Raw genomic sequence first — 21,795 nt, forward strand, 5'->3', positions numbered from 1 at the left:
ATACTGTGAAGCATGGATAGAAGTAAAACCTTGCCAGAAAAGAATTCCACATTGAGGTGGAAATCAGGATATCTCCCTATGAGGGAGTCCTATGCTAAAAAGTTTGGCACTGTGTGTGTGTGTGTGTGTGTGTGTGTGTGTGTGTGTGTGTATTTACTCTGTCAGAGTAAAAAGAAACAAAATGAGGGTTCAACCACTATTTTGTCAGTGCTTTAAGAGGAGATATAACCTGAATAGCATAGATTTCTGCATCTTCCAATATAAGAATGAGGTTAAAAAATAATGTTTGTGGAGGAGCTTTGAGCTCCTTTGAGACTAGTAAAATTATTGTGTTTTTGTGCTTTGTTGAAAAAAAAATATGTCCATGTTCACATGGTTGTATGGTTATGTGTGCCACATGAATATGATTACTACTATTATTATAAAATTTTAATTTTTTCCTCCTTTACTTTTGTCCTTACATACTTGTGCATTTTTCATAAGCCTTCATTGCACTAGACCCTCATTTCCTTGTTGGCCAAGGTAACACTACCTGAAATATATTCTACATTTAGGGCTCGTGGGCTGCCTAAACTGAAAGAGTCACGTTCTCATGAATCCTTGCTGAGCCCCTGCAGCGCAGTAGAATGTCTGGATCTTGGTCGAGGGGAGCCCGTAGCAGTAAAACCACTTCATAGCAGCATCCTTGGGCAAGACTTCTGCTTTGAGGTAAAAAACAAAAAATAAAAAGTAAGATTTTCTGTCCAGTAACTTTATGATTTCATTACTGTCATGTTCTGATTTGATGATTTTAACTGCTTTTCTGTTGCTAAAAATTAACTAATTTTAAAGGAAAATTGGTAATTTATTAAACAAATTATATTTATAATTAAAGTTAATTAATGTGTGAGCAAACTTCAGCAATTTGGGCAGGTCATTTATTAATGTTCTTTTTAATAAAAATCATTGAAATGTTCCTTATTTATGGAACTCAATTTAACAGACTGTATACTAAGTTCAGTGTTGGGTGGTAGGCAAATAGATGGGATATTTCTTCTTTTTTTTAATTTTTATTTTTTTAGTTGTCAGTGGACCTTTATCTTTATTTATTTATTTATATGTGGTGCTTAGAATCAAACCCAGTACCTCACACATGCTAGGCAAGCACTTTACCACTGAGTCACAACCCCAGCCCTTTTTCTTTTAATATTTATGTTTTAGTTATAGGTAGACACGATATTTTATATTTATGTGGTGCTGAGGATCGAACCCAGTGCCTTACACATGTGAGGTGAGCATTCTACCTCTGAGCCACAACCCCAGCCCAGGATGTTTCATTTTTAAAGGATAGTTATGGTAGTGGTCAGGTTAACCTAATAAATGACTGGAAATCAACTAGCTAGTTGAATTATGGAAGAGCAATGGATTCCAAAGACAGTAATACAATATTATTCACTCTCATTAATTTCATTTAGTAGCAATCTATAATATTATAGCAAAGGAAGATTTGAGAAAGCTGATAAACTGTTTTGTGAAACTCTCTTCCTTTTATTAACTTATTTAACAGAATTGAGACTACTCATTTGCAGATAATTTAAGATGTGGCCTAAAAGATTTTTATTTTGAATTTTCTTAACCTAGGTCATCTGAATTCTAAATAGCCTTTGTTTCCATACCTGGAAATAGGTATGGATGCTACCTCGAGAACAAGTCATTTTAGTTTCATGCAGTATTTTAGGTTCAGATGTATCCCTAACTCTTAAATGATATAACTAGGAAAAAAAGAGTCTTACTTTCTTTTTCTTATTTCTAATCTTTATGTTGAAGGTCACCTACTTAAGTGGAAGTAAATGCTTCAGTTGTAACTCTGCTTCAGAGAGAGATAAGTGGATGGAAAACCTTCGAAGGACAGTTCAGCCAAATAAGGTAATAGTGACTTTGAGTGTCTAAAAAACCCACTTTGAAAGCATTAAATTGATAGAAGATAGCTGTAGTGATAACATCTTAATTTTTATAAAGCTTAACAGTTTTTAAGTGTATATGCATGTCATAACATTTCAGTCTAAGAATAATTTTACTGCATATATTATTGTTATGATCTTACCAGTGTAGATAAGAACACTCAGAAAAGTTAAGTGACCTGCCCAAGTCAGAAGCAAGTATATAATAGAAGTGGAATTAGAACACAAGTTTGTTAACTACGTATCTCTTTTATATTTATAGAAAACAAGTCCAGTTGCTACTAGTTTGGCTAAATGAGAATTTACTATTACAAGATAATTTTTCATCACAAGTTAAATAGAACATATGTGGTTCCCTAAGATTCTAAGACATTCTAGTTTGAGCTAGCTATTATCTTAAAGTAATGAGATAGCAAATAATTTCATTATTTGTTGTCTACTCTTAATAGAGCATATGATCGTTCGGCATCACTTTAAGAGGAAAATGTTCTTTTGAGATATCAGCTCACAAATTCAATTTTGTTGCCTCTTTGTAGGACAACTGCAGAAGAGCTGAAAATGTTCTCCGTTTATGGATCATTGAAGCCAAGGATCTTGCCCCTAAAAAGAAATATTTCTGTGAACTGTGCCTTGATGATACCCTCTTTGCTCGTACAACCAGCAAGACCAAAGCAGACAATATTTTCTGGGGAGAACACTTTGAATTCTACAGCCTTCCACCTCTTCATAGCATCACAGTTCACATTTATAAGGATGTGGAAAAAAAGAAAAAAAAGGACAAGAATAATTATGTAGGGCTAGTCAACATCCCCACTGCCAGCGTGACTGGTCGCCAATTTGTAGAAAAGTGGTATCCAGTGAGTACACCTACACCCAACAAAGGAAAGACTGGGGGACCTTCTATTCGGATTAAGTCACGTTTCCAAACTATCACCATTCTGCCTATGGAGCAATACAAAGAATTTGCAGAATTTGTCACCAGCAACTATACCATGCTGTGTTCTGTCCTAGAGCCAGTAATTAGTGTGAGAAATAAAGAGGAGTTGGCTTGTGCCTTAGTGCACATTCTTCAAAGTACTGGCAGAGCCAAGGTAAGTGGAAAAGGGAAATTGCATTACCTGTACCTGAAAGCTTTTCTCTAACCTCTACAAAGAGATGAAGATATGGATGCTGAGGAGATCCAAATTAGACAAATGTGCATTGTTATTGGTCACAAAAGAAAGGGAGAAATAAGAGTTAAGAAAGAACTTGTTAGCACTTCTTAGATTCAGAAAATATAGGATTTATAAAACTTAAAATATAAAATGGAGGAACCAATAAATATTCAAAAGTCCATTCTCATGAAAGTCAGATACCATAACCAGCTCTTTATTATCTGGTAAAATAAATGGTATGATTGACATGATAATCCCACAGTGTGTTCAGATTCCTTATCTTTAGTTCTAAAGTGTCATACAGTGTTTTCTTCCCCACTATATTTTAAGATTAATGGATGTCTATAGCCCTTAAGCACAAAAGGAGGTATTCAAGAAGCATGCTGGGTGTTAGCAAGAATACTCATGGGATTAAAATCTTCATTTGGGATAAAAATACTAAGGGATGTTATACAGTTGGTGGCTGTTTCATAATAGCCTTGTCTCATTTTATCCCATACAAAAGTAAAACTCAAAAAAAAAAAGAAATATGCTAATTGTAAGAACAACAACCAGTTAATGGAGTCTTTGACCTATTGGGCACATTTATGTTCTTTGACCTTTAAATCTTAATTGGGCTGAGTCTCCATAAGCAAACTGGTCATGGTAAGATTATATTTTAAATCCATAGATGTTCACTCCTACAGTGATTTATTTAGAACCAAACAGTAAAATAAAGTGCTATTAAAATTTCTTGATATAAGTCAGAATGTATCAATATGTTAGATATTTAGTTCTTAACTGATTATCTTCTTGCTGATTATAATTTTTGTGGTTAAATTTACTGATTCAAAATATTGAGCTTTCTGTTGTTAAAAAAAAGTTTAAGAGTTGGGGTGAGGTGTCATTGAAATTTTGAGTCTGAAATTTTATGGATCTATTTTTTCTACTTCTTAGTTGCTAAAGGTTCAAGATTTACATGAGAGTTTTTTAAAACAAATAATATACAATTTATATACAATAAATGACACCCATTTTAAGTGCAGAAGTTCCGTGAGTTTTGACAGATTATGTACCTATTGAAACTACCACCTAATCAAGACACAGAATGTTGCCATCATCATTAAAAGTTCATTTTGCCCCTTACCATAAGTTTTAAAGGTGACTCCTAAGTCCACCATTCTTGATATATTGTTGACCTGCTCCAGAATAAATTGCATTAATGTTTAAAATGTCTAATTTTATAAATCAGCATATTCCCTCTTTTGATTGGGAGCCCTTGAAATATCCCCAAAATATTAACATTTACAATATTTGATGTTATCACATTTCCAACTGAACAATAATAAACACTGAATTTTGCATTAGGTTCTTTTAAGACTGTTGAGGAAGGAAGAGGCTGTTATTTCAGGGCTTTATTTCTTCTCATGCCCTTCTGAATGGATGAATGAATGGATGGATGGGTAGATGGGTGGGTGAACGGGTGATTGGGCAGACAGATGGGTAGTTAGCCTAGAAAGTGAGTTCAAGTGATGAATTCAAGAAATTCCATGCTGATACTGTGAGCCAATTTGATGTTATATTTTGAACATTTGTTATATGTCACAAACTGTTAGGTGCTAGAGATATGGTGGTGAACAAAAATAGACCCTATCCTTGCCCTCATGGGGCTTGTAGTTTTCTGAAGAAAACATGAATCATATGAAAACCTATGATTACAGAAATAAATGTGAGATTGCAATGAGAAGTACAGAGGATAAAAAGATATGTAGCACTTACTATAGGAGTGTGGAGCAAGGAGACCTGATTAGTGGAAGCCCAGAGCAGTGTTGGTCAGGGAGTCTTCACTGAGGAAACAATGTGTAAACTAAGAGCCCAAGGATCCCAGGAATTAGCTCTATGACAATGGGGGTGAGAGTGGAGCAGAACTGAGAACAGCATTTGTAAGGCTTTGTGGTGAAAAGAGAACATTATATTTAGAAAGATTTGGTGTTATGAAAGGACCGAGAGAAAGAGAGAAAGGAAGAGAGAGACAGAGAGAGAGAGAGAGAGAAAAAGAAAGAGAAGAGAAAGGAAGAAAAGGCCCCTGATGCTAATGCTGGAACAGAATGTAGAGATTTCTGGTAGATGAGGCTGGAAAATAGATTCCAGGAAATATAGACACTGACATTTTGCATTTAGAATTATGATCTTTTTCAAAAGTACAATGGAAAATCTCTGAAGAAATTCTAAACTTAGGGATAGTGATACATAAGATTTTTCTCCTGAGTGCCTTTTTTCTTTTCAGTGAATCTGGTAGCTTAAGTTTTAGAGCTGTATTCCAGGATGTCAGATATTTTGCTAGTCTCTTCTAATGTATATTATTTATTCAGTTACTTTCTGCCTGATTGAACATTATTCTTCCAGGATTTTCTGACCGACTTAGTGATGTCTGAGGTGGATCGTTGTGGAGAGCACGATGTTTTGATCTTCAGAGAGAACACCATTGCCACCAAATCCATTGAGGAATACCTCAAATTAGTGGGACAACAGTATCTTCATGATGCACTGGGTATGGAAAAGGAAAATATCTGTTTTCTTTCCCTTTCAGTTTCAACTTGTTTCACCCTCATAAGATAAATTATTTAGTTTAGCTAACTAGAGTTTTAAGGTTTTAGTTTCAGCTGTGAGAAGTCTCTTCGGGAAAACAGTTTATTACAGTATGGGTGGAAATAGCCCTTCTTTATATGCAGCTAAGTTCCTGATTTTTACATATAACAATATTAGTGGATGTTACTACTACACGAGAGGTAGCCTATTTCCCCTAAGTGGTGAGTTTTAAATCATAGTACAAATATATTACCTAATTCTTAAAAAGAGTTTGCCTAACATTTGTTATCATGCATAACAAACCTCTAATCAAAACTGAAGAAACTCTTGCCAGACTATAGTTCCAAATTTCTGACTTCAAGGTCTAGAATTTTCTGTTGTTGTTGTTGCTTGTTGGCTTATTTTTTTGTGCTACTGGGGCTTGAACCCCAGTGGTGTCCTACACTGAGCTACTTCCCAACCCTCTGTTTTGTTTTGTTTTCTTTTTTGAGACGAGATCTCACTAAATTGTCCACTTTGGCCTCAAACTTGTGATCCTCTTATCTCAGCTTGAGTCACTGGGATTATAAATGTGCCACCACCACACCCAGATGGATTTTTTTTTAACATAACAGATTTTTGTCCAATCATTAGCTCTTACTGGCTTGGCTGCTCACTTATTTCAGACTTGGTCATGAACTCAGTCATTAACTATTAGAAGTAGGGCACCGTCTGGCCTCTGTGGTGTGTACCATTGCTGGCCTATAGAACCATGAAGTGAGCCATAAGTGAGTGATGTTATATATTCATTTTTGGAGTAATTTTAAATTTTCTAGTAGTCAATATAAAAAGAATAAAGAGAAGCAGGTTAAATAAACAGCATATTTTATATAACTCAGTGTATTCAAATATAACTTAACTAATCAATGTAGAAATTATTGATGAGGGATCTTATATTCTTCATATTCTGAAATTCAGTGAATAGTTTACAGTTACTGAAAATTTTAATTTGCACTAGCTGCATTTCTGGTGCCTCATTTCTGTTACACTTAGTAAAGGTATGTTGGTGACTGGAGATTCTTGTTCTTAAGGATCTTACAATATAGGAAATAAGAGTTTTCCCAGTAACCAAAGAAAGAGAAATCCTGTTTTCTCAAAGAATTTTTTAAAATTAATTTCAACTTGACAGAATTGTAAACTTTCCCTTATGGTGTGTGTATACCTAGAATGGTAGCAAGGTTGTAAAACATACTTTGGGCAAGAGCAATGACAAGGATTAGCATGGGAGGTTGAGGGGACTGCATGAACAAAAAGAGAGATAAGAGAGTTGGACATAGTGACACAAGCCAATAATCTCAGCTTCTGGGAAGCTGAGGCATGAGGCACAAGCATTGCAAGTTTGAGTCCAGCCTCAGCAATTTAGCAAAACCCTGTCTCAAAATAAAAAATAAAAATGGAGTGTGGATATAACTCAGTGGTAAAGCACTGCTGGGTTCAATCCCCAGTACCAAAAATTTTAAAAAAGAGGTGAAAGAATCAGGCATTACGGAATAAACCATTAAGTGGCAAAAGGACATGAAAGAGATAAATGAACAACGACAAACAATTAGAAAATAATTAGAGCCAGTGTTTTTAGATCCTAATTAAAGATTTTTATTTTGTAGGAATCATTAGAAAGCAACTGAAAGTTTTGAGTATGTTATTTTCAATGAAATTAATGTAAGATTAATTTCAATGAAATTAATGTAAGATTAATTAATGTAAGATTAATTTCAATGAAATTAATGTAAGAGGGATTGACAAAGAAAGCAACTGAATGCAGAAATCAGTTAAGAAGCCTGGGGCTGGGGTTGTGGCTCAGTGGTAGAGCGCTTGCCTAGCATGTGCAAAGCCCTGGGTTCAAACCTCAACACCACATAAAAATAAATAAACAAAATAAACGTATTGTGTACAACTAAAATAAAAATATTTTAAAAACTATAAGAAGCCATTGTAATAAGCAAGGCAAGAAATAATGAGATTGTAATGAGGCAATCTCTGCAAATAATAATAGAGAAAAGATGGATATGAGAAATGTTAAAGTTGAACTGATAGGACTTGGCAGCTTTTTCAGTTCATGGAAAAGTAGGAAGTAGGAAGGATCAAGTGTTATCTAGAATTCTGGACCTTTGAGAATGTGAGGGGTATGATGAGATTCTTAACAGAAATTATAGAAATAGTTGGTTTGGAAGAGAGGAATTGTTATTTGAAGTTCTGGTAGGAAATCTCAGGGATTTTAGGTAAGAAAGCAAGCCAGGACATCTGTCTAGCTGGCTGTTGGAAATTTGGACCTAACTTACCCATGTGAAGGGGAAAAATGAATCTATGAGGTTACCAGAGCAGGAAAACACATGAGCCAAAGACAGATCTCACAGTGCACAGATCTCTGGGTTTATGGTGTAGAAGAAAGAAGAATCCAAAAGATCAGAGAGAGAATGCCAAAGAAAGAAAGAAATGAAGAAAGAAAACCAGAGAAACACTAAGTCCTAGATAACAGTAGAGAACATTCCTACTTATCTTCAACTCTAGTTGCATACTGCAGCTTAAGGTCTAATAGTAATTGATGAGAGGAATAGATGGATTTTCACTGACATTAGGAAAGGTACTGAAAGATTATTAGTCTCATTTACATAAAGAGCTTATTACAGTCATAAATTATATGTCATGGTTCACTTTAATTTCTGTTGTCTTATACAAATCAACAACGAGACACCTCAAACAATATTCTCCATTCGATGGACATAGGGATGAAATTTGTTGACTACCTCCTTTGAAATCAGATATTCATATTCTAAAAATCAAAGTGGGACAGGATTTCTGAGTGAAATAATTTCCAAATTGAATTGTGGATACAAGTCCTTTGATATGACAGTGAATAATTAAATATCTGATTAACTCAATGAGGCATGAAAATAGTTCAGTAAACACGGGAAGAAATTCAGGTAACCCCTCCAAGATCTCTGCTACCTTATCTGTTATCTAAGAAACAGGTTGCTGAAAATGGCTGCTGCTTCTAAGAACATAAACAGAAACAATTGGCAACCTTATTCAAAACAGGGGTTGGATTGTCTTCTTCCCAAAGTTTTGTTATATTTCATACACCTTGAACAAAAAAATAGATGCATCTGTCTTTGAAAAATTCTCAGAGGGAATTAATATTGCCAGTCAACCTGTTCTTTAGCCTGCCTTCATTTATCTTAATAAAAGCATTACTCTTTACTGCATGGTCTCTGCCTCATTTAGGTTTAAATCTTCCATCTGTTAACCCCCTTTACCTACCGGATTGAAGTGATTCATGTTGGTGTCCTATGACACACAGGAAATACCATCTGTGAGACACATGAAATAAGTCCCTCAAAAGCTCTAATTTTCACCCTGGTGAAAATTGATAAAAGCAGATTTCTATATTTATACCTTTTAACCTTTTCCTAACACATGAAATATTAGTGCTAGGTAATAGTTAATGCTTTTCATAAAGAACACATCATAGAACATTCTGGACACAAACTTACATTTAAACAACCTAAGCACCTAGTTAGGCTCTGATTATTTTCAAGGCTTCCTAGTCTAAGTAGTGGATCCAGGATTTTGATCCCAAATGTGTCTGGCTGCAAAGCCTTTACTTTTTCTATGCACTACCACCTTTTCTTTTTTATTTTTTTTATTTGTTCTAATTAGTTATACATGGATGCATTTTGACGTATTTTACACAAATGGAGCACAACTTCTCATTCCTCTGGCTGTACATGGTGCAGAGTCACTCCAGTAGTGTAATCATACATGTAAATAGGGTAATAAATGTCTGTCTCATTTACCATCCTTCCAATCCCTACAGCCCCATATCCCTCATACCCCTCAACACAAACCAAAGTTTCTTTCCTATCCCCTTGCCCCACCATGGATCAGCATCCACTTGTCAGAGAAAACATTTGGCTTGTGGTTTTGAGGGATTGGCTTATTTCACTTAGCATGATATTCTCTAGTTTCATCCATTTACTTGCAGATGCTATAATTTTATTCTTCTTTAAGGCTTATTCTTGTATATACGTACCATTTTCTTTATCCATTCATCTGTTGAAGGGCATCTAGGTTGGTTCCATAGTTTAGCTATTGTGAATTGAACTGCTATAGATATTGATGTGGCTACATCACTCTAGTATGCTGATTTTAAATCCTTTGTGTATAAACCGAAGAGTGGGATAGATAGCTGGGCCAAGTGATGGTTCCATTCCAAGTTTTCTGATGTATCTCCATACTGCTTTCCATAGTGGTTTACTAATTTGCAGTCCCACCAGCAATGAATGAGTGTATGTTTTTTCCCACTTCCTCACCAACATTTATTATTGCTTGTAATTTTGGTAATTTCCATTCTGACTAGAGGGAGATGGAATCTTAGTTTTGATTTGCATTTCTCTAATTACTAGAGATGATAAACATTTTTTAAGGTTTTTTTTAGTTGTTGATTGACCTTTATTTTATTTATTTTTATGTGGTACTGAGAATTGAACTCAGTACCTCACACATGCTAGGCAACCGCTCTACTACTGAGCCACAACCCCAACCCAATGAACATTTTTTGATGAACATTTTTTGATCGATTTATTTCTTCTTCTATAAAGTGTCTTTTCAGGGCTGGGGATGTGGCTCAAGCGGTAGCGCGCTCGCCTGGCATGCGTGCGGCCCAGGTTCAATTCTCAGCACCACATACAAACAAAGATGTTGTGTCCGCCAATAACTAAAAAATAAATATTAAAAATTCTCTTTCTCTCTCTCTCTCTAAAAAAAAAAATTAAAAAAAAATAAATAAATAAATAAAGTGTCTTTTCGGTTCCTTAGCCCATTTATTGATTGGGTTATTTGGTTTTTTGGTATTGAATTTATTGAGTTCTTTATATATTCTGGAGATTAATGCCCTATCTGATGTGTGTGTGTGGTAAAGATTTTTTCCATTTTGTAGGTTCTCTCGTCATATTATTGATTGTTTCCTTTGCTGAGAAGAAGCTTTTTAGTTTGAATCCATCCCATTTATGGGATCTTGATTTTACTTCTTGTACTTTAGGAGTCTTGTTAAGGAAGTCAGGTCCTAAGCCAACATGATGAAGATTTGGGCCTACTTTTTCTTGTATTAGACATAGGGTCTCCATTCTCATGTCTTTGATCTACTTTTGAGTTGATTTGTGGACAGGGTAATACCCAGAATAGCCAAAGCAATTCTTAGCAAGAAGAGTGAAGCAAGAGGCATCTCAATACCAACCCTAAACTATACTACAGAGCAATACTAACAAAAACAGCCTGGTGTTGGTACCAAAATAGACATGTAGATCAGTGATACAAAATAGAAGACACAGAGACAAATCCACATAAATACAGTTATCTCATACTAGAAAAAGACACCAAAAACATACATTGAAGAAAAAATAGCCTCCTCAACAAATGGAGCTAGGAAAATTGGAAATCCATATGTAACAAAATGAAATTAAACCTCTGTCTCTCACCACCACCTTTTCTGAGTATCAGTTTGCTTCTTATTCTCTAAGCATGTTTCTTCCAAATTTTCATTTACCATCCTATCATAGCTATTTTTAAAAGCTTTCATTTACCTTAGTACTAACAATTTTGATATAAAAATGTTTCCTATTGCTACTGCTACTTGATTTGGTAGGAATTATTGCTCACATTTAAGAAGTGTTATAACTAACCTCAATAATAGGTTGAGGTTAGTTATAACCTCAAATAATAGAAGGATCCTTGAAAGCTCCACTCTTCTTTAATAAAGACCTGTTAAAGAAAACCAGAATACATCCTGCCATCTCTGATAAATGTTTTTTGAAGTTAGGCCCGGTCGTGTATGCCTGTAATCCCAGCAGCTGGGGAGGCTAAGGCAGGAGGATCGTGAGGTCAGAGCCAGCTTCAGCAACTCAGCAAGATCCTGTCCCTAAATAAAATATCGAAAAGAACTGAGGATGTGGCTCAGTGGTCAACTGTCCCCAGTACACCCCCCCAAAAAAAAATGTTTATTGAGCTCCAGAAGGCCTTCTGGAGTTTCATGCAGGGTTAACATTTAACCTCTCCGGTGCTACCTCAAAGTTAAAATTAGAATGCTTCAAGAGCTATTCAAGGTGATAGGGATTTGAACATGATTCGAAGCTTGTTCTTAACCTCCAAACGTATTCATTCTAGAAATGAGACAGAAATGAATAAATAAGCACAAAACAGTATAAAATTTGGAACACTAGAAGCATACAGGTATGGTATGTAGTAGAGGATGAACAGGTAAGGTAATGATTTGTTTTTTTGGAGAATACTAGGTGTAGCTTTATATGGGATAGGTTGTATAAGGGCTTCTAAGCTAAATTTCTGTGGGAAAACATTAGGGTATATAAAAAGGGACCTGCTATAATTTTTGCCAGATTAAATGACTGTCCCCATTATAAGCAATAAATCTAGAGAGCCTCACTTACCTCTGTGGGGTTGGAGTTAGGGTTAGGGTTAGACTTGGCACCCACATGGCCCCTAGGACCTTACTTAGGTGGGCTATTCAATCTTGCTCGGGTTGTTTTTCTATGATAATTAGTTTCTCTGGTAAAGGTAGCCTTAGAACAAATTACAGATTTGTGCTAATTTATGGGTTCTAGTAAAAGATAACTACTTGTTTAAAGTCATATTGTTACTATTTTTATAAATACTATATTGATGATGTTAGTAGTTGCTATTATTCTACTTCCAGGCTAGAGAAAATAAACATGGTATGTGGGATATGAGAACTATTAGGTTCCAAAACAATGAACTTTTGTGAGCAGTCTTTTGTGATTCCCATATGAAGTCTGAGGGAAAAAAAATTCCCATTATAGATTTTAGGACAGAAATCCTAAATCCTTTTATCCTATTCAGGAAGATACTAAATATAGTTATATTTTCTGTCATCTTTTCTCCTCAAATAGGGGAGTTCATCAAAGCTTTGTATGAATCGGATGAGAACTGTGAAGTGGACCCCAGCAAATGTTCATCTAGTGAACTGATAGACCATCAAAGCAACCTAAAAATGTGCTGTGAACTGGCTTTCTGCAAGATCATCAACTCGTACTGGTGAGCTGGTGTCCATGGTAGACCCTTGCTCGTGGAACTTAAATTTTTTCATATAAAAGTCATCACAAAGGGAGGACTTAAGGGAAAAATTGAAAGTTACCTTAATATATTCCTAAAATATAAATCTCCATTTTAAGCAGATATTCTCCTTTTTTTTTAGCTTTGCCACAATTAATTTTACTGAAAAATCTGTATGTCCTTAGCACACAAACATAATTAATGTTAAATTTGCATTGATGTCTTTGCCCACTGAGAATGCATGAATATTGAAAAGAAAGGGATTTGGGGAGAGGAACATTGTGGAACACAAGAGAAAAACAGATCCTAGTTCAATCCATAGACACTAATGATAACCATTGAGAAGCAAATGCTGAGAAACATTTTTTTTTTCTTTTTTTGGTACTGGGATTTGAAGTTGAACCCGGGGGCACTTCACCACTGAGCTCTGCCTCTAGTCCTTTTTATATTTTTTATTTTGAGACAGGGCCTTGCTAAGGGCCTTGCTGAGGCCAGCCTTGAATTTGCAGTTCCCCTGTCTCTACATCCATATCACTGAGATTATAGGCATGCACCATCACAGCCTACGAGAAATATTACTTCTTGAAGGGGAGTGTACATAGGGTTTAACCATTAAAATAAACATCATTTTGCTAGTTGCTCTTGAGGCATAGAAAACAGGACAAAAGAAGGCCTTCTGGAGTTTCATGAAGGGTTAACATTTGACCTCTCCGGTGCTATCTCAAGGTTAAAATTAGAAGAAGAAAACAAATAACTAGAAGGATGCTGATCACCTAGTACACTGTGCTTCACTGGGAGTTTAAATATCCATCCAGGATGGTATGCTTCAGCAGACCTCACAGTTTTTAAAAGCTTTCATTTGATATTAAAACTGTTTCATATTGATTTTGAAAGAATTATTGCGTACCTTTAAGAATTGTTATAAATAGCCTGAACCTCAAGTATCCTTGAAAGCTCCACTCTTCTTTAATAAAGAACTGTTTAAGAAAACCAGAATACAATGCATAGTTTACCTTTTTGTTGTTTTTGTTGAAAGAAACTCAGATCTCAATTATAAAGTTTAGAAGTGGAGATTTACGTTTGCCTAAATCTGTAAAATATAAATAGCATGAGTTATTAAAAACAGCCACTTTCCACAAAATGGATAAAGACTAAATTCAAATGCAGAAAATATTCAAATTTTATAGTAATAAAAATTTCAATTTTTATTTAATAGAAAAAATAAGTATTCAGAATGGCCAATTTTGAGATTGAGGAATGTGGGCACTGATGTTTGTCTTGCTGGTTTGGGGATAATTTGATATATGTATATAAATAAAAATGTTTATTTCCTTTTTTTTAACAGTTCATAAGCAAAGTACTTTCGAACTATCTATATAATCTTTCCCATAATTTTAATTCTACATCCTCTAAAACCCCAAAGTATTTTTCTAGCTTTCTAAAGTATTTACTAATGTTGAATAGCTGTGTTCATGAATTTTAGTTGTTGCTGTACCCCCAGAAATTGGTGAGATTGTGGAAGATTTTTGATGAACAATCTTTAGAGAGATTACAGTAAGCTAGTTAATTCAGAGTTTTGTAGTTTCCAGTCTCCATCTGGTTTTCTGTGACTTCCTTACCACCTCTCTACCATGAATTGGGCAGATCCTCATCTTTGCCTGTCTCCTAGGTCATCCTTATAGCCTGACTGTAATACACTCAGGTGTGCTGAGTCAGAATGGGAACATTTGTGCTTTCATGGGTTATGGTATTTTTGTATTTAGAGGTTTTAAATTTTTTTTTCCTTCCCCAGTGTTTTCCCTCGTGAATTGAAAGAAGTGTTTGCATCATGGAAACAGCAGTGCCTGAACCGTGGCAAGCAAGACATCAGTGAGCGGCTCATTAGTGCCTCATTGTTTCTCCGTTTTCTTTGCCCAGCCATTATGTCTCCCAGTCTCTTCAACCTTATGCAAGAGTATCCTGATGACCGTACATCTCGGACTCTAACTCTTATTGCCAAGGTCATTCAGAACCTGGCCAACTTTGCCAAGTAGGTGATGCTACCTACCATAATCACTCTAAAAACACATGGTTTTTAAAAAAATAACATGAGTCCTAAAATTTGGATCAGACTGATGAGCCTCATTACTCCCTATTACCAGATTTTTTGTTATCAATAAAAATTGAAAAACAGCAAGAAATTGGAAGAAATATTAAATAACCATGGTATACACATTCAGTGAAATATTCATAGCCACTTAAAACATTCTTTTCAAAGAACAAAAATATGGAAAATATTGAAGATAAAATTAAGTGAAAAGTACTAAAAAAAAGGACGATATAACATGATACATATAATTCTAGCAATGAAAACACAAGAATCTAAGGAAGAACAGTCAAATAAATTTTATGGTTAGATTGTCCAAAACAACTAGCCTGTTTCCTAAAAGATAATGTTAAGAAAATGCATAACTAACTAGAACAAATTTTAAAAAATTAAAAAAAAAATGCAAAAGATGAAAAGGTACTGTGTAGATCAAAGGAGGATAAACACAGTACTTGAAACTTGGATTTTTTTAAATATTTTTTTCCCTTTGTTGTTGATAGATCTTTATTTTATTTATTTTTACATGGTTTTGAGAATCGAACCCAGTACCTCACACATGCAAGGCAAGTGTGCTACTGCTGAGCCACAGTCCCAGACCAAAACTTGGATTTTAAATTGAAAAAAATCTGTAAACATTATTTGGGGGACAATTGGTAGAATTTAAATATGGACTGTAGATGATTCATAAATCATGTTTTTAAAGTTTTAGTATGAAGATGGCATTGGCTTATGTAGTGATACTCCTTTTTTCTGAATAAAATGATGCTAAGTATTCAGAGGTGATAATGTCTGTAACTTAGTTTAAAATAGTTCAAAAAATAGCATAATATATATAGAAGAGTGAAAGCAAATTTGACAAAATTTTAACATTTGGTTAATGTAGATGAAAGATATATAGTGTTCATTGTGTATTTTAACCTTTTTTAAAAAAAAAAAAATTTAAAAGTTAGGAGACTATAATTGTACTTAAATGTAATTAATAGCAGATATGTTTTAGTAGGTAAATGGATGTACCCATAATTTATCTTTCTGAAGAAAGAAAAATGAAACATTTTTCATTGTTTTTAACTTTTTCTTCAGTAAGTTTGTATTGTTTTATAGTTTATTGAAAATAAGTTTTAAAAATAACTGGGAAAGAATTCACACTTGCAAAATTGATCATAGATGTTTTTAATATTAAGGCTTAAAAACAAGTTTCTATTAGTAGTTTGTTGAAGAAAATAATTAAAACTTTAATGAAACAGGATTTTTTAGTATAAATTGTGATTTTTTTATAAGTCCACTATTTTAATTTTGTGTACCCTGTATATAAGCCAAAGCAGAAATATAACATACTTACCCATATTTGAGCTAATTCTGATAAACATTTATTTCTAGTTTATTTTTGAACAAATTTTTTTATAGACTTAAATAGTCTCTGAAGATAGCTAGAACCTATTTAGTAGAAATAATGAACACAACCAAAGGCTTAAATAAGAAAAAGATAAGTAGTTTCCCCTTATCCAAGATTTAGCTTTCCAAGGTTTTAGTTTTACCCATGGTCACCCATGATTCAAAAATATTAAATTAAAGATTTCAGAAATAATAAGTTTAAAATTAAATGCCATTTTGAGTAGCATAAGGAGATGTCATGCTGTCCAGCTCTGTCTCACACAGGGCATGAATCATACCTTTGTTCTGTGTATTCTTGTTGTATTTGCTACCAACTTGTTGTTAGTAACCATCTTGGCTGTCAGATTGTCGAAGTATCATAGTGCTTATTTTACTTAACAGAACAAGAGTTTTGATGTTAGAAATTCAGAGATGCTAAAGAGAAGCTATAGAGGCTGTGTTTAAGTGAAAAGGTGAAAGTTTATCATAGTTATGTATGTATGGCGGGAAGCATAGTATATATAGGGTTCTACACTACTCACAGTTTCAGGCATTCATTGAAGGTCTTGGATAAATACCATGGATAAGGGGGAAGAAGTAAAATACTGTATAATGTATTTAGGAAACTTTGAAGAAACAATCAATATTAAAATTTACACTGGTGAACATTTAGTCGATAAATAAGGGCTATATCATAGAGAGCTTTAAATACCAGAGCAGGGGGAAATGAGTCTAGGCTTAACCCTATGGTGAGAATAGAAAGCTATTCAGTTTTTTGGTATATATTAAATATTAAGAAACTAGATTTTTTTAAGGCTGCAGGGAATGTAACTCAGTGATAGTTCACTTTCCTAGCATGTTGGAGGACCTGTGTTCTATCATCCCCAGTACCACTCAAAAAAAAAAAAAGAAAAATATATTTTAGTACTCTCATTTACAGAAAAACAAAATGAGCTATTATCTCTACAATTTTTTTTTAATTTTTATAACTCTGTGTAAAGTCAACTTAAAATGATCATCTCTCTTTTCTTTCTCATTTTCTCACTCTCCGCGTCAGGTTTGGTAACAAAGAGGAATACATGGCATTCATGAATGATTTTTTAGAACATGAATGGGGTGGAATGAAGCGCTTTCTCTTGGAGATTTCTAATCCAGACACCATCTCAAACACCCCAGGCTTTGATGGTTACATTGATCTGGGCCGAGAGCTTTCAGTTTTGCATTCCTTACTGTGGGAAGTAGTTTCCCAACTTGATAAGGTAAAGTAGGTTGGATGAGTGATGGGAACTGGGAGATAGTGCATCTGTTCGGTGCATCTGAATTCTGGAATGAGAACACTACCCTTTCTGCTAATTGAAAGCAACCTTTTGCCCTAGATATCAGAAAGCAAATGGTTATCATTGCTGAGTAAATATTGTGATCTGCAGCCGTGAAATTCTAGAAAGTAATGAAATCATTAACATTTTTAAAATAATTAACTGAGTTAATGAAATATATTTCTATAAATTCATATATAATACATATCTGAAACTTGCCTAGAAATTAATAGCAAATATTGATACATACATCCTTATCATGTATAAGATGATATGAAATTTTATTCTAGTAATTTCTAACAAAAGGACAGACATAGGAAATGCTGTTTATCATGTTTATAGCTTTACCTATGAAAATTTTTTTTATTCTACAAGTTTAAGTTTATATTTATTAGGGATGAGTCTTATGGGGTATGAAAATCCTATTTTTTCTACAGATATGAATTAAGAATATATAAATCTATTATTTACTTATTTTCTGACAGAAAGAATGTTATTATGTGTTAATTATTCTATTAATAAGTAAATGTAAAGCATGCCAATCATTTTCTTTCTTCTGGAATTTGACAAAAAAAAGAACAGGCTTATAGTAGAAAAAGTGTAGTAGTATGTTAGAGTAATTGCAAAAAACAAAGTTATTTTTCTGTAATGAATTGTTTTCCTCCATTTTCCTATTAATTATAGAAATGTTATATTAATAAAAATTAGAGAGGAATAAAACCTACTAACAAAGATCATTTTCCTGAGGAAATATAAATGGAAGTGTGTCCACTGGTGCTTAAAACATTTAGAAGACAATAAACCATTTCATATTCTCAAGAACCTATTCTTCATTTTTAGAAATGCAAGCTATATTTTAAGTTGCAGCTCTGTTGAGGGTAAATTTCTTTATTATGAATCATGGTTCAACATTATTCAGCAAGTAAAGAGATTCTTCAGAGGCATTCATTAAATTCATTCAGAAAAGTCTATTGAATGTTGAAAAGATAAAGAACACCCAAAGGCAGCCATGTAAAACTAACAGTTGAGATGGCCCCATAAGACCCCATGAGAAAAACTCCCTAAAGAAAAAAAAATTGAGATAGATTAAGCAAATACTGAAAAATTTTTCTTTATTGAATAACTTCATTGCATATATGGTTATCTTGTGAATAGTTCTGACTTATTCAAGATCAAAGTCTTTTTAACAGGCTTTGATACATAAACATACTTTCTCCTTTTTAGTCTCTGTTTAAAAAGTAAATATCTCATAGACCGAATTTCCCCTATTCATTGTTTAAATAAAAAGGAAATTACATTATGAATGGAAACAGCTGGGAATGGGTCAGGGTTCCCAAGATTGACTAGGATAGCGGATGGCAGTATCAACTAACTGCATGTCTTGCAGTGCTCTGGATCCCTGTATGCAGCATCTTGTATGTCAGCATGAGTTTCTTTTTCTCACATGATCCTTTTTCTTTGGAAGTTTCATCACACTAGCCAATCCTCTGGTCTCAAAGTTCCTTTTGGTTAGAAGGTGTTTGGTTCCTCCTCTCCCCTTCCCCACCTTGGTCTGTTAGCTACTCAAAGATTTAGTTTGCTTTGCATGCCTACTTTAGTTGGAATGGCAATAGTTTGATTATTTTGAGCATGACTTTTTATTTGCATAATCCTAATTTCTATTTCCTTTCTTTCCTCAATGTCTGCTGCACCTTGTTTCGCCTCCTCCATTCATCACGACGCCATGATTTCGCTGCTCCATAACAATGCATTATGAACCTGCCACTCCCATATGCAAAAACCTACCCTTCCCTCAACCTACACCCCTCCAATCAATGGGCATCGTTGTCCCAAAAACAATCTGTGGTGGATGTCACAATGCTTATTATCCAATCAGGGTGAAAATTCCTTCCTACAGGCGACCGTGGCAAAACTGGGTCCTCTTCCTCGTGTTCTTGCTGATATTACTAAGTCCCTGACTAATCCTACGCCAATACAACAGCAACTGAGACGCTTCGCTGAGCATAACTCTAGTCCAAACGTCAGTGGAAGCCTGTCCTCTGGGCTGCAGAAAATATTTGAAGACCCCACTGACAGGTATGCAAGAGAGGGTTTGTACTACTCTCAGAGAAAGATAAAGTTTAAATTTAGCAGAAATCTCTTTGACTCATTTGTTGAATTTGCAATAAGTTTATAAGCAATTAAAGAAAAACATTTGAGATAAATCCAATTGTTATAAAGCACAAGATAGGATAACGTTTTTTAGAATGATAGTATAGAGTTATATTCAGTAAATGCATTCAAAATCTATATCGTGCTTTATGGAAGATTAGGGATTTTATGAAATTGATGTTTTTGTGTGGTATAGCACTCAAAACTCTGAAAGACCATCAGTTAAAGCCATTTTATAGCTGATTGTGTCAACTAGAAAGGTACATACAACATTGTTGCTTAGACTTCTATTCCGAATTGGCAAGGTTTGTTCCTTTAGCAGGGACCCTTTGGTTGTCTACTCACAGCTGCTTCTCTTGAAGGTTTAAATGGAACTAAGTATAAATTGGAGGATTTAAATCCAAGTGGATTATTATTGGAATTCTAGTAAAAACTAAAGATTGTGACGGGGTAGTATTCTCTACCTTTAAAGAAAAAGTAAAAATGCTAGATTTTATTCTAAGAATTGTAATGATGAAACCTGAATTTCTAAAGAAAGTTTAGGTGTCCATATTGAGCTTCTAAAACTTCAGAAAAGTTTCCAAAATTAAAGAATCTTAACTATGTTGAATTTGCTCTCAAGAGTAACCTAGGATCCTTTCCTTATCCACAGTGACTTGCATAAACTGAAATCTCCAAGCCAGGAAAATACAGACAGCTATTTCAGAGGCAAAACATTACTGCTTGTTCAGCAGGCCTCCTCCCAGAGTATGACTTATTCTGAAAAGGATGAAAAGGAAAGCAGCCTTCCTAATGGTCGGAGCATCTCCCTCATGGACCTCCAGGACACTCATGCTGCTCAGGTGGAGCATGCATCCATCATGCTTGATGTGCCTATGCGCCTGACAGGAAGTCAGCTTTCCATAACCCAGGTGGCCAGCATCAAACAACTGCGGGAAACTCAGAGCACTCCCCAGAGTGCCCCCCAAGTAAGAAGGCCCCTGCACCCAGCCTTGAACCAACCAGGAAGTCTCCAGCCCTTGTCATTCCAGAACCCTGTCTATCACCTCAATAACCCAATTCCAGCAATGCCAAAGGCCTCTGTAGATTCCAGTTTGGAGAACCTAAGCACTGCCAGTTCTAGAAGCCAAAGTAACAGTGAAGACTTCAAACTCAGTGGACCCAGCAATAGCAGCATGGAAGATTTTACCAAACGTAGCACTCAGAGTGAAGATTTCTCCCGGCGGCACACTATGCCAGACAGACACATACCTCTTGCTCTGCCACGTCAAAACAGTACTGGGCAGGCCCAAATCCGAAAAATGGACCAGGCCGGGTTAGGTGCCCGAGCCAAAGCACCCCCATCCCTGCCACACAGTGCATCCTTACGTAGTACCGGGAGCATGTCAGTGGCATCTGCAGCCCTGGTGGCTGAACCTGTGCAGAATGGGAGCCGGTCCCGGCAGCAGTCTTCTTCCTCCAGAGAGAGCCCTGTTCCCAAAGTGAGAGCAATTCAGAGACAACAGACACAGCAGGTAGGGACACATACTGGAGTGGTTTGGCTTCTACTTGGTCCAAACCTTGGACTTTATATGTAAATCAATAGGGGAGGGGGATCATCAACAAATCCCATTATTAACAAGATTTCCCCTTAAGACTATTTTCTGCAATCTTTAAATGGAAGGAGGAAATGACAAGTTTAGGAGGTTTCTGGTTAGGTGAGACAGCAGAATGTGGTTTGACTCATTACCCTTAGGAGACTCTAGCCAAACACTCAGGAGGCCTTTCCTTTTCTACAAGCAGCAGAGCAGCTACCTCTTTTTGCACTTAGAACAGATCTACAATGTTAAAAGAATAAGTACACATTTAAACTAGGAAATCTGGGGCTGGGGATGTGGCTCAAGCAGTAGCGTGCTCGCCTGGCATGCGTGCGGCCGGGTTCGATCCTCAGCACCACATACCAACAAAGATGTTGTGTCCGCCGAAAACTAAAAAAAAATAAATATTAAAAAATTCTCTCTCTCTCTCTCTCTCTCTCTCTCTCTCTCTCTCTCTCTCTCTCAAAAAATAAATAAATAAAAATAAATAAATAAATAAACTAGGAAATC

The 21,795-nt window shown here is 35.2% G+C and overlaps 1 protein-coding gene across 8 annotated transcripts in view; it reads left to right on the forward strand.

Moving 5' to 3' along the window:
- The window catches only part of Rasal2 (RAS protein activator like 2), a 323,464-nt gene that overhangs the window by 282,894 nt on the left and 18,775 nt on the right, over positions 1-21,795 (forward strand). For 6 of the 8 annotated variants that reach the window (XR_013426392.1, XM_021722624.3, XM_005319764.4 and 3 more), the window contains 9 exons: positions 555-708; positions 1,807-1,905; positions 2,477-3,031; positions 5,480-5,624; positions 12,622-12,766; positions 14,577-14,813; positions 17,299-17,500; positions 19,434-19,633; positions 20,361-21,222. Coding sequence is in view for 7 of the 8 variants with exons in the window: in XM_021722624.3 (XP_021578299.1) it covers positions 555-708; positions 1,807-1,905; positions 2,477-3,031; positions 5,480-5,624; positions 12,622-12,766; positions 14,577-14,813; positions 17,299-17,500; positions 19,434-19,633; positions 20,361-21,222 (2,599 nt within the window). In the remaining variant the exon portion in view is untranslated. The remainder of the gene's footprint in view (positions 1-554; positions 709-1,806; positions 1,906-2,476; positions 3,032-5,479; positions 5,625-12,621; positions 12,767-14,576; positions 14,814-17,298; positions 17,501-19,433; positions 19,634-20,360; positions 21,223-21,795) is intronic. The other 2 variants (XM_021722625.3, XM_005319765.5) reach the window with 1 other exon arrangement.

This window comes from Ictidomys tridecemlineatus, chromosome 10 (genome assembly GCF_052094955.1).
Source record: "Ictidomys tridecemlineatus isolate mIctTri1 chromosome 10, mIctTri1.hap1, whole genome shotgun sequence".
Lineage (NCBI taxonomy): Eukaryota > Metazoa > Chordata > Mammalia > Rodentia > Sciuridae > Ictidomys > Ictidomys tridecemlineatus.